Here is an 18,528-nt window from a genome sequence, read left to right on the forward strand (position 1 = left end):
CCTGCGATGAGAATGAAAGCAGCACTGAATCATGCGGCATCATGGGATTTTTTTTCTCTGACGTCACTCCATAATTACAGCACATTTGATAGCTCTACGCTTAATTGGTCTCTCAAAACTCTGCTCATTTCTGATTGGCTGACTTTCATCTTAGCCTGCTTTCAACGATAGCTGTGACATCATCAACAGGAAGTAAGTCCTACAGTGAAAATTGAATTGATGTGTGAATCACATCCTTGATTTATCTTTTCATTCTCAGAGGTGATTTAATTTCATGTAACGGAACCACAAATGAGTTTCCCATCAGCTTCCTGCATCTCTGAATGACCCGCCAATTATTCCACACACACTCATACACACAAACACACTCTCTCTCTCTCTCACACACACACACACAAACACACTCTCACACACAAACACACTCTCTCACACACACACACACAAACACGCTCTCACACACACACACAAACACTCTCACACACACAAACACACACTTTCACACACACACTTTCACACACTTAACAAGCACACACAAATACACACTTAACACGCACACACAAACACACACAAACACTCTCTCTCTCACACACACACACACACAGAAAACAATTAATCTGATAGAAAAGTCTGAGATGTACTCACTAATATAGTAAAACAAACTGTGAGTGAGAGTATGAGTGAGTGTGTGAGAGCGTGTGTGCGCAATTTGTGACATATCAGGACACAAATGTGTATAATGACATGGGTATGACAGGTATTACAAGGAGAGGGTGACTTATAAGGACATTACCCCATGTCCCCACTTTTCAAAAGGCTTATAAATCATACAGAATGAGTTTTTTGAGAAAGTAAAAGTGTGCACAGTTTCCTGTGATGGGTAGGTTTGGTGTAGGGGGAGAGAAAATACAGTTTGTACAGTATAAAAACCATTACACCTATGGAATGTCCCCACAATTCACAAAAACAAATGTGTGTGTGTTTGTGTGTGCTTGTTAAGTGTGTGTTTGTGTGTGCATGTTAAGTGTGTTTTTGTGTGTGTGGATGTGGATGTTGAGTTTATGTGAGTGTGTGTGTGAGAGAGAGTGTGTTTGTGTGTGAGTGTGTGAGAGAGAGTGTGTTTGTGTGTGTGCACATGGATGTTGAGTTTATGTGAGTGTGTGTGAGAGATAGTGTTTGTGTGTGTGAGTGTGTGTGAGAGAGAGTGTGTTTGTGTGTGTGAGTGTGTGAGAGAGAGTGTGTTTGTGTGTGTGCACATGGATGTTGAGTTTATGTGAGTGTGTGTGAGAGAGAGTGTGTTTGTGTGTGTGAGTGTGTGAGAGAGAGTGTGTTTGTGTGTGTGCACATGGATGTTGAGTTTATGTGAGTGTGTGTGAGAGAGAGTGTGTTTGTGTGTGTGAGTGTGTGTGAGAGAGAGTGTGTTTGTGTGTGTGTGTGTTGAGTGTGCGTGCATTCATGATGAGTTTGTGTGAGAGAGTGTGTTTGCGTGTGTGAGTGTGAGAGAGAGAGTGTGTTTGTGTGTGTGAGTGTGTGTTGAGTGTGTGTGTGAGAGAGTGTGTGTTGAGTGTGTGTGTGCGTGCATGTTGAGTTTGTGTGAGTGTTTGTGAGTGTGTGTGTGTGTGTTGAGTGTGCGTGCATTCATGATGAGTTTGTGTGAGAGAGTGTGTTTGCGTATTGAGTCTGTGTGCGTGTTGAGTGTGTGTGAGAGAGTGTGTGTGCATGTTGAGTGTGTGTGCACTTGGATGTTGAGTTTATGTGAGTGTGTGTGAGAGAGAGTGTGTTTGTGTGTGTGAGTGTGTGTGAGAGAGTGTGTTTGTGTGTGTGGATGTGGATGTTGAGTTTATGTGAGTGTGTGTGAGAGAGAGTGTGTTTGTGTGTGTGAGTGTGTGAGAGAGAGTGTGTTTGTGTGTGTGGATGTGGATGTTGAGTTTATGTGAGTGTGTGTGAGAGAGAGTGTGTTTGTGTGTGTGAGTGTGTGTGAGAGAGAGTGTGTTTGTGTGTGTGTGTGTTGAGTGTGCGTGCATTCATGATGAGTTTGTGTGAGAGAGTGTGTTTGCGTATTGAGTCTGTGTGTGTGAGAGAGAGTGTGTGCATGTTGAGTGTGTGTGCACTTGGATGTTGAGTTTATGTGAGTGTGTGTGAGAGAGAGTGTGTTTGTGTGTGTGAGTGTGTGTGAGAGAGAGTGTGTTTGTGTGTGAGTGTGTGGATGTGGATGTTGAGTTTATGTGAGTGTGTGTGAGAGAGAGTGTGTTTGTGTGTGAGTGTGTGAGAGAGAGTGTGAGTGTGTGAGAGAGAGTGTGTTTGTGTGTGTGAGTGTGGATGTGGATGTTGAGTTTATGTGAGTGTGTGTGAGAGAGAGTGTGTTTGTGTGTGAGTGTGTGAGAGAGAGTGTGAGTGTGTGAGAGAGAGTGTGTTTGTGTGTGTGCACATGGATGTTGAGTTTATGTGAGTGTGTGTGAGAGAGAGTGTGTTTGTGTGTGTGGATGTGTGTTGAGTGTGTGCGTGAGAGAGTGTGTGTTGAGTGTGTGTGTGCGTGCATGTTGAGTTTGTGTGAGTGTTTGTGAGTGTGTGTGTGTGTGTGTGTGTTGAGTGTGCGTGCATTCATGATGAGTGTGTGTGAGAGAGTGTGTGTGCATGTTGAGTGTGTGTGCACGTGGATGTTGAGTTTATGTGAGTGTGTGTGAGAGAGAGTGTGTTTGTGTGTGTGAGTGTGTGAGAGAGAGTGTGTTTGTGTGTGTGGATGTGGATGTTGAGTTTATGTGAGTGTGTGTGAGAGAGAGTGTGTTTGTGTGTGTGAGTGTGTGTGAGAGAGAGTGTGTTTGTGTGTGTGTGTGTTGAGTGTGCGTGCATTCATGATGAGTTTGTGTGAGAGAGTGTGTTTGCGTATTGAGTCTGTGTGTGTGAGAGAGAGTGTGTGCATGTTGAGTGTGTGTGCACTTGGATGTTGAGTTTATGTGAGTGTGTGTGAGAGAGAGTGTGTTTGTGTGTGTGAGTGTGTGTGAGAGAGAGTGTGTTTGTGTGTGAGTGTGTGGATGTGGATGTTGAGTTTATGTGAGTGTGTGTGAGAGAGAGTGTGTTTGTGTGTGAGTGTGTGAGAGAGAGTGTGAGTGTGTGAGAGAGAGTGTGTTTGTGTGTGTGAGTGTGGATGTGGATGTTGAGTTTATGTGAGTGTGTGTGTGAGAGAGAGTGTGTTTGTGTGTGAGTGTGTGAGAGAGAGTGTGAGTGTGTGAGAGAGAGTGTGTTTGTGTGTGTGCACATGGATGTTGAGTTTATGTGAGTGTGTGTGAGAGAGAGTGTGTTTGTGTGTGTGGATGTGTGTTGAGTGTGTGCGTGAGAGAGTGTGTGTTGAGTGTGTGTGTGCGTGCATGTTGAGTTTGTGTGAGTGTTTGTGAGTGTGTGTGTGTGTGTGTGTGTTGAGTGTGCGTGCATTCATGATGAGTGTGTGTGAGAGAGTGTGTGTGCATGTTGAGTGTGTGTGCACGTGGATGTTGAGTTTATGTGAGTGTGTGTGAGAGAGAGTGTGTTTGTGTGTGTGAGTGTGTGAGAGAGAGTGTGTTTGTGTGTGTGGATGTGGATGTTGAGTTTATGTGAGTGTGTGTGAGAGAGAGTGTGTTTGTGTGTGTGAGTGTGTGTGAGAGAGAGTGTGTTTGTGTGTGTGTGTGTTGAGTGTGCGTGCATTCATGATGAGTTTGTGTGAGAGAGTGTGTTTGCGTATTGAGTCTGTGTGTGTGAGAGAGAGTGTGTGCATGTTGAGTGTGTGTGCACTTGGATGTTGAGTTTATGTGAGTGTGTGTGAGAGAGAGTGTGTTTGTGTGTGTGAGTGTGTGTGAGAGAGAGTGTGTTTGTGTGTGAGTGTGTGGATGTGGATGTTGAGTTTATGTGAGTGTGTGTGAGAGAGAGTGTGTTTGTGTGTGAGTGTGTGAGAGAGAGTGTGAGTGTGTGAGAGAGAGTGTGTTTGTGTGTGTGAGTGTGGATGTGGATGTTGAGTTTATGTGAGTGTGTGTGTGAGAGAGAGTGTGTTTGTGTGTGAGTGTGTGAGAGAGAGTGTGAGTGTGTGAGAGAGAGTGTGTTTGTGTGTGTGCACATGGATGTTGAGTTTATGTGAGTGTGTGTGAGAGAGAGTGTGTTTGTGTGTGTGGATGTGTGTTGAGTGTGTGCGTGAGAGAGTGTGTGTTGAGTGTGTGTGTGCGTGCATGTTGAGTTTGTGTGAGTGTTTGTGAGTGTGTGTGTGTGTGTGTGTGTTGAGTGTGCGTGCATTCATGATGAGTGTGTGTGAGAGAGTGTGTGTGCATGTTGAGTGTGTGTGCACGTGGATGTTGAGTTTATGTGAGTGTGTGTGAGAGAGAGTGTGTGTGTGCATGTTGAGTTTATGTGAGTGTGTGTGTGAGAGAGTGTGTTTGTGTGTGAGTGTGTGAGAGAGAGTGTGAGTGTGTGAGAGAGAGTGTGTTTGTGTGTGTGCACATGGATGTTGAGTTTATGTGAGTGTGTGTGAGAGAGAGTGTGTTTGTGTGTGTGAGTGTGTGTGAGAGAGAGTGTGTTTGTGTGTGTGAGTGTGTGTGAGAGAGAGTGTGTTTGTGTGTGTGCACATGGATGTTGAGTTTATGTGAGTGTGTGTGAGAGAGAGTGTGTTTGTGTGTGTTGAGTGTGTGCGTGAGAGAGTGTGTGTTGAGTGTGTGTGTGCGTGCATGTTGAGTTTGTGTGAGTGTTTGTGAGTGTGTGTGTGTGTGTTGAGTGTGCGTGCATTCATGATGAGTTTGTGTGAGAGAGTGTGTTTGCGTATTGAGTCTGTGTGCGTGTTGAGTGTGTGTGAGAGAGTGTGTGTGCATGTTGAGTGTGTGTGCACGTGGATGTTGAGTTTATGTGAGTGTGTGTGAGAGAGAGTGTGTGTGTGCATGTTGAGTTTATGTGAGTGTGTGTGTGAGAGAGTGTGTGTGCGTGCGTATTGAATGTACGTGCGTTCATGTTGAGTGTGTGTATGTGCGCGTGTGTGAGTGTGTGTTTGTGCCTCCTGCAGTGTGTGTTTGTAGACGGCTCTAGTCAGTTGTACAGAGTTTCAGCTTAAAACTTTTCTGGCTAGACGAAACACACTTAAGTTGATCTGCAGACGCTCTCATGCTTCTCGAGAAGCAGCACCAACACGACAGACGTTCTCCAACCCGATCCGTCGATTCATTGACCCGATCCGCCCGTCACATTCACATCATCTCCATTTGAGTTCATGTGTGTGTCTTGGTGACATCATCAGTGCAACATGTTTTGTGTTGACGGTATTCCAGTATTAATGATAGGTGTCCATCGGTCACACTGTGCTTAATCCGGTTTAATCCTGCTTCAGATACTGACAGTGGCATGAAACTGAACAGCTAGTTAGTTTAGTGCAGACGGCCGATCACTGCTAGTCTTCAGCAGATCCGCAGATAAACGTCTGTGTTCTTGATATTCAAAGGATTTTTTCTGTCGGTTGAGAGCGTAACCCAGTCCATCAATCCAAAACTCGTACAAAAGCCAGTTGCCCCAAACATCCGTTGTTTTCCCAGTTCCCGTGTTTACAGCAGAGAGATAATGGCATTTCTGTGATAATTTGTGCTGATTTTTGTTTTCACACGGGCTCAGCGGTGCTGCTGGTATCAGCTGGATTCGGCCTCTGTCTCTGCTGCGTCTAAATTTAAACCCAGACTCCATCAGCGCAGTTCAGCCACATTATCCACCGCTGCCGAGCTTCTCTCAGACGTTATTAATCCACCATCGGACATCAGCGTCTCTGATAGCCGACCTGAAGGGTTCAGACCTGAGGTTAAGATCCGGACTCAATCTGCATGATCTGTAGATGCTGATTGCCATTCCACACGGATCAACGGAGGACTCGTTCACTGGATGTTACACATTTTTATTACCCAGAGGTCTTTAGTTTGGCATGGGACAATACATCAATTCTCGATACAATGAATCTGGATTGATTCTGATATTTTCCGAATGTATTGCGATTCTCTCTCGAATCGCTTCTGAGCTTACTTTTTAACAGCAGATGGCTTTACAAAGAGCTTATAAAATGTGTAAAGGAGTCAAAAAAGCAGCAGGAATCCCTCCGTTACACACAAGCGAAGATCTGCTGCGAGGAGACGTGGTTTTGACGCTTGTATCAAACTGTAACAAGAAGAACCAGGGTTTTTGGTTTTCTTTTTGGTTCGTTTAGATGTCTTTGGTCTGTGTTGCGTTCATATTTCAGTCGAAACGCTTCAGAGTTAGTTTGGAAGCGAACTCTGAAAATGTGGGTCTCGGTTTGCTTGTTGTTTGGTTCGATGATTGGTTTAATCGAGTGTGAACACCTTTACATTGATGTTCACTACCAACAAACAACTTTGTGTCAACAAGGATCATAATGAATCTGTGCCGCACAGATAAGACTCTCTACAGGAAGTCATAGCACACAATGAGTTCCTGAACTTCTGCGAGCTCTCGGCACTCATCGGGAAAGAAGAGGAGGAAACAGCAAGCGCATTACTTCCCTGTCAGAACCAGGATGCATGGAACGCATTAAACGTGTGTGTGTGTGTGTGTGTGTGTGTGTGTGTGAGAGAGATCCTGCTGTGAAGGAAGTTTTCTAGTTTCTGTAGAGAAACAGTGTCTCTCTCTCGAACGGGGGGTTTCATTTCTTCATTAGTGACCTTTTAAGAAGGTGACGCTCGGGCTAATGAGGTGATTGTAGGCAGAGAAGCTTTAGAAGATTCCAGTCGACATTCCCAGCGGTGTTACGACCAACAGCAAGTGTGTTTTCATAGGGGGAGTGTGTGTGAGTGAGTGAAGGGGGAGGAACCTCCTCAATGATACTTGGCTGATCATGTAACACAAATGAGCCGTCAAACACCAGGAAACCTCATAAACTCACAAAACACTTTCACACCGTCAAGCGCTCGGGCCGCATCAGCTGTCTCACTGCACCACCCGACCCGTCTGTCTGTCTGTCTGTCTGGGGTTTGGCGCGGATGCGAGCCGCTCACTGCCTTTATCATCCGCTGCTGTCAGTCTGTGATCATTCAGTCATTTCTGCTACTGGAAACCCAACATGTGCACTGAATGGCTCTTTATTTGTCTTTGCGTCAGTGGATCGTGTTGATGCTGTGATTGAACGTTTTGATAGTAATATCTCAATAGCTTTTATTGAGTTTAGTACACTGACACTAGAAACTAGCTAGGAAACAATTGTACATTTACATTTAATTATCAGACGTCATTAAACTTAGCATATAGGACAATGCACACAGCCGTATTGCACCATCAGCCCATTTCGCGGTGTGGTTTCGTGGCCACCACAGAGTATGCGTTAAAGCAAACCTAAGGCCTTGAAATAAGATGTACTACCCTAACAAAAGCCACATTTTTAACACTTTTTTTTTTTTTACAGTACAAGTCTTTTTTATAGACCCTTGAACTTGGCAAATAGGACAATGCACACAGCGGTATTGTGCCATTTTGTGTCATGGTTTCTCCGTCGCCACAGAGGATGCGTTAAATTGGACATTATGCCTTGATATTAGAGGTACTACCCTAAAGAAAGCCAAATTTTGAGCAAATAGATCTCTATTAATTTATGTGCATCCATGATCTTGTTTTCTTCATAGTACTATGGCAGTGACACAACGGAAATAGGTTATAGTATATATAAAACTAGAAATTTTAATGCGTAAGCATTAAAAAAATTCCTGTGCACATGTGAATAGTTTCTTGAGGACACAAAAAAGTTTCTTGTGTGCATGCAAAAGTCTGTATATTTTATATGTATTTAATTTTAGGGGATCTGTATGTTGTCACTTCGTGAAAATCAATGAAAAAATTCCAAATTTAAAGCTGAAAAAAATGCTGCATGAACCATTTATGTTAAATATGGTCTGAAAATCTACAGAGAGTCTTGGGTATTGAGTTTGGAAAAGTATGTAATTTTGAAATGGAAAATGTGTAGGAACCCTGTGCGTGACTTTAGTAAATCCCGACTGTAGTTTTAATGCCAGAAGAGTGTTTGCGCTGGTTTGAGCTGTTAGTGAATCTTGATCTGTGAGGTTCAGCATTAATGAAGCTCTCTGTGGATCTGCATGTGTCATCTTTCTTCCACTCGTTTCCTCGATACTCTTGTGTCACTCGCTCTCTTTGTCTTTTATTTGTTTTGTTGCTGCGCTGTTGTCTTAGAGCTGGCCGTGTGACAGCGCTCCGCTCCTGGGGTTCATAGGGCACGTTTCATTAACTCTGAGCAGAGCGGCGGCCGATGAAGGTAAATAAATAGGAGCGTGCGTACGTTAATGTAACGGCCCGCGGCTCTGATAAAGGTCTGGGCATAATCCGGGCTGGCTGACCTCCCGGTGGGTCGGGGGATGTAATGAGTTCCACAGCTGGCCTCCCGGGACCCCGAACCGCTCTGATTCTCTTTAAACCAGCGAGCTGTTTGTTTAAGCAAGATCAGGAACATAAAATCCCAACGACATCCTGCACTCAAGAGCCGAGGTTCGAGACGTGTGACGGGACGATGGAGCGGGTCTTGGTTCTGGACGGATCACCGGATGACCGTGGCGATGATGATGATGATGATGATGTTTTTAGTGTTCAGTGCAGGTGTGTCAGCAGGAAGGAGTGTTTGTGTGAGATACTCCAGCGTTTCCTGCAGGTCTCCGTGTGTTTGCTCCTGATAAGCTGTGTGTGAGTCTCACTGCTTCCTCTTTTAGCAATGTTGTAACATGGGAAGAAAAGAGTGGCTGTATTTTTGTGCTGGTTAAAGATCTGGGTGGGAAACTGAAAGGTTTAAACCTTTTAACTAGTGTTGAGTGGTGAAATTTCAGCAGCAGGACTGAAGCTGCGATCACACCAAACATCTGCATATTCACACCATCATCAAGGTTTCAGGGTTCCTCACAGTATAGAGTTTGAGTTTAGTCATTTCCAGGTCTGGATAAGAATAAAACAAGAAAACAGAGAATGGAAAAATGTTTGTTTCACACTATTGCCCATATTTTTGTTTGCTGAAATATAAAATTTATAAAGGTCGAACAAATCATCAAGTGTTTTTCATGGTGTTTGGAGGAGGAGACAACGCAGCCAAACATTTAGTGATCCTTTCACACGACTGAATGAATTCTGTATGTTTTTTATCTGTTGCTATGGAAGCTTGTTTCTGCCATGAAATAAAAAAGGTAATTGCGACTATTTATCTCACAATTCTGACTTTTTTTCTCAGAATTGCGAGGTATAAAGTCAGAATTGCGTGATAAAAAATCAGAATTGCGTGATAAAACGTCAGAATTCTATGATATAAAGTCAGAATTGAGTGATAAAAAGTCAGAATTGTATGATTAAAAAGTCAGAATTGCGAGTTAAAGTCAGAATTGCGTGATATAAATTCAGAATTGCGTGATATAGTCAGAATTGCGTGATATAGTCAGAATTGTATGATTAAAAAGTCAGAATTGCGTGATAAAAAGTCAGAATTGTATGATAAAAAGTCAGAATTGCGAGTTAAAGTTAGAATTGCGTGATAAAGTCAGAATTGCGTGATAAAATGTCAGAATTGCGTGATATAAATTCAGATTGTATGATAAAAAGTCAGAATTGCGAGTTAAAGTTAGAATTGTATGATAAAAAGTCAGAATTGCGAGTTAAAGTTAGAATTGCGTGATAAAGTCAGAATTGCGTGATAAAATGTCAGAATTGCGTGATATAAATTCAGAATTGCGTGATTAAAAAGTCAGAATTGTGTGATAAAAAGTCAGCATTGCGAGTTAAAGTTAGAATTGCGTGATAAAAAGTCAGAATTGTGAGATAAAAAGTCAGAATTGTGAGATAAAAAGTCAGAATTGTGAGATAAAAAGTCAGAATTGTGAGATAAAAAGTCAGAATTGCGTGATAAAAAGTCAGAATTGTGAGATAAAAAGTCAGAATTGTGAGATAAAAAGTCAGAATTGCGTGATAAAAAGTCAGAATTCTATGATATAAAGTCAGAATTGAGTGATAAAAAGTCAGAATTGTATGATTAAAAAGTCAGAATTGCGAGTTAAAGTTAGAATTGCGTGATAAAGTCAGAATTGCGTGATATAAATTCAGAATTGGGTGATATAGTCAGAATTGTATGATTAAAAAGTCAGAATTGCGTGATAAAAAGTCAGAATTGTATGATAAAAAGTCAGAATTGCGAGTTAAAGTTAGAATTGCGTGATAAAGTCAGAATTGCGTGATAAAATGTCAGAATTGCGTGATATAAATTCAGATTGTATGATAAAAAGTCAGAATTGCGAGTTAAAGTTAGAATTGCATGATAAAGTCAGAATTGTATGATAAAAAGTCAGAATTGCGAGTTAAAGTTAGAATTGCATGATAAAGTCAGAATTGCGTGATATAAATTCAGAATTGCGTGATATAAAGTCAGAATTGTATGATAAAAAGTCAGAATTGTGAGATAAAAAGTCAGAATTGTGTGATAAAAAGTCAGAATTCCGAGTTATAAAGTCAGAATTGCGTGATATAAAGTCAGAATTGTGAGATATAAAGTCAGAATTCCGAGTTATAAAGTCAGAATTGCGTGATATAAACTCATAATTCTGAGAAAAAAAGTCAGAGTTGCAAGTTTATATCATGCAATTTCTGACTTTATAACTTGGAATTCTGAGAAAAAAAAAGTCAGAATTGTGAGAGAAAAAAATCACAAATACCTTTTTATTTTTTTATTTAGTGGCAAAACCTAGCTTGCATAGTTGCTGGTCACTCATTCATTTAATAAAGTTCAAAGAGACTCGCAGACGGGTTTGATTTCCTGTCACGCGGTCCTTTGAAGAAGCATTATGGGATTGTTGCGCTGATGATGATGCTCTTGTCTTTCAGTCCGTGTCCGGAGCAGGGGATGGGTGACGAGTTCAACCTCATGGACCATTCGGACCTGTACATCCTGGACTTCAGTGAGTCTCAGTCTGTTTCAGTGCTAATTAGTTGTGCTAATTAGTGCTAAATAGTTAAGTTATAGTTAAAATCATGTGTCCCTCGCTGTGGATTAACCCTCACAGTACTGAAGCTAAAATAAGATTGAAATGTGACAAATGATCAATACATTCATGAAAAGCAATGCAGTCAGTCAGTGAATAGGGGTGTAATGATACATCGATCAAATGACTAAAGATACAATGTATTAACACAATGTACAAAAACAATATTTTTATGTGGCACCTTTATTTTGAAACTCAGCCTCAAATAAAAATTTAACAGCTATATTTTGTAACTTATACTCTATTTATTTTTCCTAAATGAAAGTATTTTTCTACAAATGCAGTACCTCATTTTTGTTGTTTCCTAATGAGGATTTGCACCAGATTTACACATTACACATTTTAGAAGTAGTCTGGAAGACTTTCTTGTCTGTTGTCATGTCATAAGCTTTAACCATTACTAATGACTGACTTGATTTTTTTCCTTCACATAATTTATTTATTTATTTATTTATTTTTAACTTGAGTGTATTTTTTGGTTGTGAATGTCCCAATTGTGATACAGGACGTGCAAAATTTTCAAAGAGTTCAATTAAATGTTCATGTTATATATTTTGGTCGCATTTGTGAGCTAATAAAAATGTAACCTGTTGTGTAAAATAGACACATAATATCGTAATATCGATCGATATACCCTTGAATCTAATCTAATTGTATCGCAACATTTTTTGAGGTGTCGGCAAATATCGTATCTCTGGCTAAGAGAATCGATATCAGGTCGTATCATGACGAAGCGTCTGATTTGCACTCTGTCAGTGACGCGGGCGAGCTCACAGAGCCCCGTGGACCGTCTCTCTCTCTCTCTCTCCCTCTCTTTCTCTGAGCCAGACGGGCACGGCGAGGTGCATCCGGCACCAAATAAAGGCTCTTCCGTTTGGCAGCATCTTCAGGGCAGCGCCACAGGAACAGGTGAAAATAGAGCAGGGAAGCGCTGGAGACACTCGACTGTCCTGTGGAGGCCAATACTCACACGTGAGCGTCAGCGGAAGGACATGTACGGCTGTCCTGAAGCGCTTCTGATGACGCGCCGCTGACGCGCAAAACCTAATAGTCAAGTCAGCTTGCAAACTTCATCAGATATGAGACAAATTAAATTTCAGCTGTAAAGCAGCTCAGAAGACAGAGTCATTATTCAGATCAATTCAGTTCAAGTTTTGTTCTCATCTGATAGTGTCAGTGCAGTCAAATCTATAATATTAGTGAATATTAAGTGCCTTATAAACCCTATCAAAAATTAATAACCCTATTAAAAAGCAATAAGATATCATTTATAGGTAGGTTTTTTTTATTAGCATCCTTTGCACAAAATGTTCTTTAAAGTGGAAAAAGGTTTTTCACACTAAAAAAAAAACTTGGTTCTTTTAAGATCTGTTCACTGAAAAATTCTTTGGGGAGCCAAAAATGTTTCTTCTATGGCATCACTGCAAAAACCTTTGAACCTTTATTTTTAAGAGTGAACACTTATGTGTTACTGAGTTTTTTTACTATGTTTTTTAGGTCCTAATCTGAAGACTTTATGCAAGCTAGCGGTTATTCAGTACAGTCTGGATCAGTCTGGACTCCCTCATGACATCAGGTGAGAAACCGTATAAACACACTGACCACGAGACGGATGTATGGCTCACGATCAGCCTTCATATGTGAATGAAAGTCCCATCAGCATCTTCTGACGAACACGCATGCAGTGATTCAGGGCGTATGAGTGTGCGCACACACACACACTCTCACACGCACACTCACGTTTACTGCTCCTAGTGAATGAGTGTGAAACCAGAGACAGCGATAACAATCTGCACCTCAACCCTTGACCCTCATCAGCTCTGGGCTCTTGTCAGCAGATCATGGCTTTACTGATCAGGTTACACACACTCACACTCACACACACACACACTCATGATGGAGGGAGAGAGTGAAGACACCTTAATTCTCCACAGCCGCAACAAAGCCCAATAATTCAGCCAATTAGTGAAACGAATTATCGCTCTCACCAAAGACAAAATATATTGTGCAGGTTCAGTCCAAACACCAGCAGCTGCACAGACACACACACACACTTCTTCTCCCAAGGTTTTTTCTCTGTTCTGTCACCTGATGGAGTTTGGGTTCTTGCCACTGTCGCCTCTGTCTTCCAGCATTGAGAACTGAGCTGGATGATGACATCACTGTTTTCTGCAGAACGTCTTTTTCTGCCATGAAAGTCTATGGCAGGCCATAGATCCACTTGCAGGAAAGTTATGAATGGCACACAGATAGAGGACAGTCTGAACTGTTCCATAGCAAATTTGTTGTCTCTAAAGGTGATGATACATGGGGAAACTTTTTGATCAATGTTGCCGGGCAGTGTTGCCAAGCGATGTTCCTTGAACACTTTCCCATTGAGAATGGGCAACAAATTTTGATCTAAACTATCCAGATAGAAATTTGTTGCCCATTCTCAATGGGAAAGTGCCCAAGCATCGTCGCTTGGCAACATTGCTCAAAAAGTTGCCCCATGTATCATCACCTTAACTCATTCCCTGTAGCTCCACCAACTTTCCAAAGAGCTAGAAACCATTATTTTCCTCGGCTCAAGATGATTCGAATGCACCCTATTTTCCGTCAAGAAAACTTTCCACCATTTTGAATTTTCAAACTCCTCCTAGACTATTGCTCTGATTTTCACGAAAATCAAATCAGATCATCTTCAGACCATGGCAACAAAAAGTTATGGAATTCAACTTGATTCCTCAACCCATTCTCGAATAACACGCAAACGAAAACGAAAATGTAAAATGCTATATTTTACTAAAACATTGGCATATCATTACGAAACTCAGTATGTGTCCTCGGCATGGTGCCTTGAAGGTACTCAAAAAGGGTACCTTTTGGGGCAGCAGATAATCTTTAGAACATGCCAGCAAATATTTATGGATTTTGTGTTAAAGGTCCCGTTCTTCGTGATCCCATGTTTCAAACTTTAGTTAGTGTGTAATGTTGTTGTTAGAGTATAAATAAAATCTGTAAAATTTTAAAGCTCAAAGTTCAATGCCAAGCGAGATATTTTATTTAACAGAAGTCGCCTACATCGAACGGCCAGTTTGGACTACATCCCTCTACTTCATTCTTTAATGACGTCACTAAAACAGTTTTTTGACTAACCTCCGCCCACAGGAATACACAAGAGTTGCGTTTGTAGAGTGTGTTTGTCGCCATGTCGTCGAAACGCTGTTATTTTCATCCCGCAGTCCAATCACCGAGTCTGATTCCGGCTCAAATTGATAGGGTAAAATTAAAGACATGTTTACAATAACACTGAGCGAGTGCATCTCCACGTTATGGTAAGAGGCGTGACCTTTCTGGGCAAGATGCGCTAAACTGCTGTCGAATCACAACACAGGAACCGCTGGCACAATCAGAACTCGTTACGTATTTCTGAAGGAGGGACTTCATAGAACAAGGAAGTCATCAGCCCGTTTTTATGACAGTGGAAACAGCGGTATACAGATAAGTAAATTATGTGAAAAATACTGTGTTTTTTTTACACACGAAACATGAACACATGTTATATTGCACACTATAAACACAATCAAAGCTTCAAAAAACCACGAAAAACGGGACCTTTAATATACCAAACCGATATCATTTGACGCATCAACAAATTTGATGGCATGACGCCAAAACGACACGGATGCTGTAACTCTGCAACACTTTGGCATATTGACACCAAACTTTGTGCTTGTCATTGTCTCCTCACACTGACCACACAACATCAATTTGTTCACAGCGCCACCTATTGGTTGAATATAATCGGATATTACTAGTTATTATATTTAAGATTTTTCAGCCATTTTGACTAAAATGATCTAAAATGTATTTAAAGGTGCTCTAGAATCAAAAATTGAATTTACCTCAGCATAGTTGAATAACAAGAGTTCAGTACATGGAAAAGACATACATTGAGTTTCAAACTCCATTCCTTCCTCCTTCTTATATAAATCTCATTTGTTTAAAAGACCTCTGAAGAACAGGCGAATCTCAACATAACACCGACTGTTACGTAACAGTCGGGATCATTAATATGTACGCCCCCAATATTTGCATATGTCAGCTCATGTTCAAGGCATTAGACAAGGGCAGTCAGTATTAACGTCTGGATCTGTGCACAGCTGAATCATCAGACTAGGTAAGCAAGCAAGAACAATAGCGAAAAATGGCAGATGGAGCAATAATAACTGACATGATCCATGATTACATGATATTTTTAGTGATATTTGTAAATTGTCTTTCTAAATGTTTTGTTAGCATGTTGCTAATGTACTGTTAAATGTGGTTAAAGTTACCATCGTTTATTACTGTATTCGGAGACGAGAGCCGTCGCTATTTTCATTTTTAAACACTTGCAGTCTGTATAATTCATAAACACAACTTCATTCTTTATAAATCTCTCCAACAGTGTGTAATGTTAGCTTTAGCCACGGAGCACTATCAAACATCCAAATAAATACCTACTTACGCGATTAGACATGCTGCATGACGAACACTTTGTAAAGATCCATTTGAGGGTTATATTAGCTGTGTGAACTTTGTAAATGCACTGTATAACAGCACTTATAGTCGAGAGCTCAGGGGGCAGGGAGCACGCGATTTAAAGGGGCCGCAGCATGAATCGGTGCATAGTTAATGATGCCCCAAAATAAAATTTATTTAAATAAATCTATGGGGTATTTTGAGCTGAAACTTCACAGACACATTCAGGGGACACCTTAGACTTATATTACATCTTGTGAAAAGACGTTCTACGGCACCTTTAATTACTCATTGTTGCAGTTGCTCTGATGCTTCCATCCATGCTCGCGTAACTCATGCCTTTTTTGGCCCCTTTAATTGCTGCTTGCAGCTTTATTTATTGCCGTAATCAGTATTATTAGTTTTATAGTCAGAACTATTACTATTATCTAACATAAAGTGGCAAACATGCCACAAACAGTAGCTGATTTAAAGATGTTAATGTCTGGGGCTTCTTCCAACTGTGTCCAATAATCAAAAATCACGCAGTACTAATGAGACTCAATCTCTGGATGTCCGAATCGATTATCTGGAAATCTGATTGCGAATTTGACGATTTTCAAGCCCTATTTTGAAAGGTTTCTGTGTTAAGAACCTTTAACTGGAGGCTGGTAAGTGTGTGGAGGAGACGCACGGTCTGATAGTGATGGAGAATACAAATGGTGAAGTGGCGTCTTATCTTAATGAGTCTAACGAAAGCCCCTCCCGCTGTAGCCGGCACACATCCGCCCTCCTGCAGGGAACCAGCATGTTTGTGTTAGTTTGATTGTGCAAATCCCTTTAACATGACTGCGCTCAGTGTGACTGATTGAAACGGTGATTTGATCTAGTGTGACGCGTGTGTTTGTGTCTGCCGTTCTTCAGGTGGGAGCTGACGGCCATGACCACCAACAGCAACATCAGCCGGCCCATATTCTCCTCTCACGGCTGAGCCGTCAGAACCATCCTCGGAACGGCCCGCTCCAGAGATCAGCTGCTTTTCACCCGTTTGGATTCCGGATTGAAGTTTCTCCATTAGACCTATTTGTGGGCCAAGGCCTTTTCCCTGCGGACGAGCGGCACTTTCCTAGTTTGATTTTGCCACCGTTGAACTGTTGCGGAGAAACGGACCTTCATGCTTTTAAATCAGTCCAATTATTCATCAGTGTTACAGTGTTTTAAAGAGAATCTGGAGTGAAATGAAGGTCATTTAACCTGTAATCTGTCATTTCTCTGCTTGTGTGTTCAGATTGCCGGTTTATATGCAAGACTTTCGTTACGCTCCGCACACGTGCTCTTACATATCGAAAGGCAGTGAAGAGGAGACAAAAACCATTGGACACATGTCGCGTTACCCTCCTTTGAACTGGAGTGGTTTTCTGTTTTCCCACAGTGCTTCTGACAATAAAACTTGACTCAACAATCAATAGAAAGGAAAATATTCCCTCTGCATGCGTGCGTCCTTCAGGATCCGGCGTTCGGCGCACACAGTAAAAACTCTCCCTCTTTAGATCTCAAAGAGAGCGCACAAACAAATGATGTTGTGAAAGATTAGAGTATGTTTTCTCATGTACTCAATCACACCAAAAGATGTTTCAAATCAGCACCATCTAATAAACGGCCTCAAGTGTTTTTTTCCAGCAAACAGAGATGAATCTGAATCTGATGTTCATGTTGAATTTCTTCCAGTTCGCGTCTTACAAACCTAGCTTTGAAATGCCAGATTCCCAGAGTCTGCAAACATCCTAAAAATCAGATCCATTACTGCGGTTTATATTTCATCTGAATCTTCACTGTTTGATTACAGAATATTGGTATTGATAGATATCGATGGTGCCAAAGCTGAAGCACATGTAGACGCCGCGTCAGTGTTGGTGCGTCTGACATGCGGCTTTATTCGAGTCCCGTGGGACGTTTCTGGCGTCTCATCCAGTGCCTGATGTTCTTGTGGCCACTTCAGATCTTCAGAGGGTCTGGAATCGAAGCGCCCAGAGTTTTAACGGCTTCTGCTCTGACCGGATTTGAAATATGTTTTATTAGAGATTTTATTGTGTTATTGTGAATATCTGACATCAAACTGTCATAATAAATATTGTGCAAACAAACTGCATCAGAAAGTTCAACCTTCAAAAAAAATGAAGTCCCAAAATGAAGTGCATTTTCATGATGATCTGTAGCTGATAGAGACTGATGGTCAAGGGAAGAAAGCGATGATGGTTTAGTGACATGCTGCTTGATCCTTTTCCATGATGGTCTTGCTAACATGCTAAAATAGATATGTTTTATATATGAGAGGAAGAGACTAAAGAAAAGCTTTTACATTCTGTATGTTCTGATTGGTGTAAATGCTGTTGATGTTTGGAAATGACACATGATTCCTAGGTGGCGGATGAATCTTTTCCACAAGTGACGACTCGGTCAATGTTGTAAACGGGTTTTAAATGGAATCTTTTGAATTTCCTAAACAATAAAATTGATGATAATTTTGCTTATTGTCTGCTTAAATGTACTGGAATACACACACGTGTGCCTATATAAAAAGCACGTTAAGAAGTTGTTTCTTGTAACACCTACAGATTTGAGCACAATTTTGAGAAGAAGTGATTAAATAAAACTTATTTTTAAATGAACATGTATTTCTCTAGAATGTAAGACATTTCATGCAATATTATTCTCCCTGTATGGCTTCATTCCAGATCCATTCCTCTGTCTGATGTCCAATATAGGCACGTCTTCATCATGATCAGCCTAAGAAACTTTCACAAGCATCTGCGTGATGCTCGCAACCTTCTGCCTTCAAGTTAACCGGTCAGATTTAAATGCAAAGTCTTAATGTCTCTCTGCAGCGTTGTTTCTCGTATGAAGCTTGATTGATTTGGCCGATCTCTCAGTGGACATGACCTTAATGGGCTTCTATTGAGCAAAGGTTGTGAAAGCTAAAGGTTAACTGCTTGAGGAATTGTGATCGGACGAAACCCACCTGTTGGCCTCC

The 18,528-nt window shown here is 41.3% G+C and overlaps 1 protein-coding gene across 3 annotated transcripts in view; it reads left to right on the plus strand.

Annotated features, from left to right (window-relative positions):
• Window positions 1–18,024, plus strand: part of klhdc3 (kelch domain containing 3) — a 34,321-nt gene extending 16,297 nt beyond the window's left edge. For all 3 annotated transcript variants that reach the window (XM_048204075.1, XM_048204076.1, XM_048204077.1), the window contains exons 9-11: window positions 10,855–10,928; window positions 12,510–12,588; window positions 16,422–18,024. In XM_048204075.1, coding sequence (XP_048060032.1) covers window positions 10,855–10,928; window positions 12,510–12,588; window positions 16,422–16,488 — 220 coding nt within the window. In that variant the 3' untranslated portion in view covers window positions 16,489–18,024. The remainder of the gene's footprint in view (window positions 1–10,854; window positions 10,929–12,509; window positions 12,589–16,421) is intronic.
• The last annotated feature ends 504 nt before the right edge of the window (window positions 18,025–18,528 follow it).

This window comes from Megalobrama amblycephala, linkage group LG10 (assembly GCF_018812025.1).
Source record: "Megalobrama amblycephala isolate DHTTF-2021 linkage group LG10, ASM1881202v1, whole genome shotgun sequence".
Lineage (NCBI taxonomy): Eukaryota > Metazoa > Chordata > Actinopteri > Cypriniformes > Xenocyprididae > Megalobrama > Megalobrama amblycephala.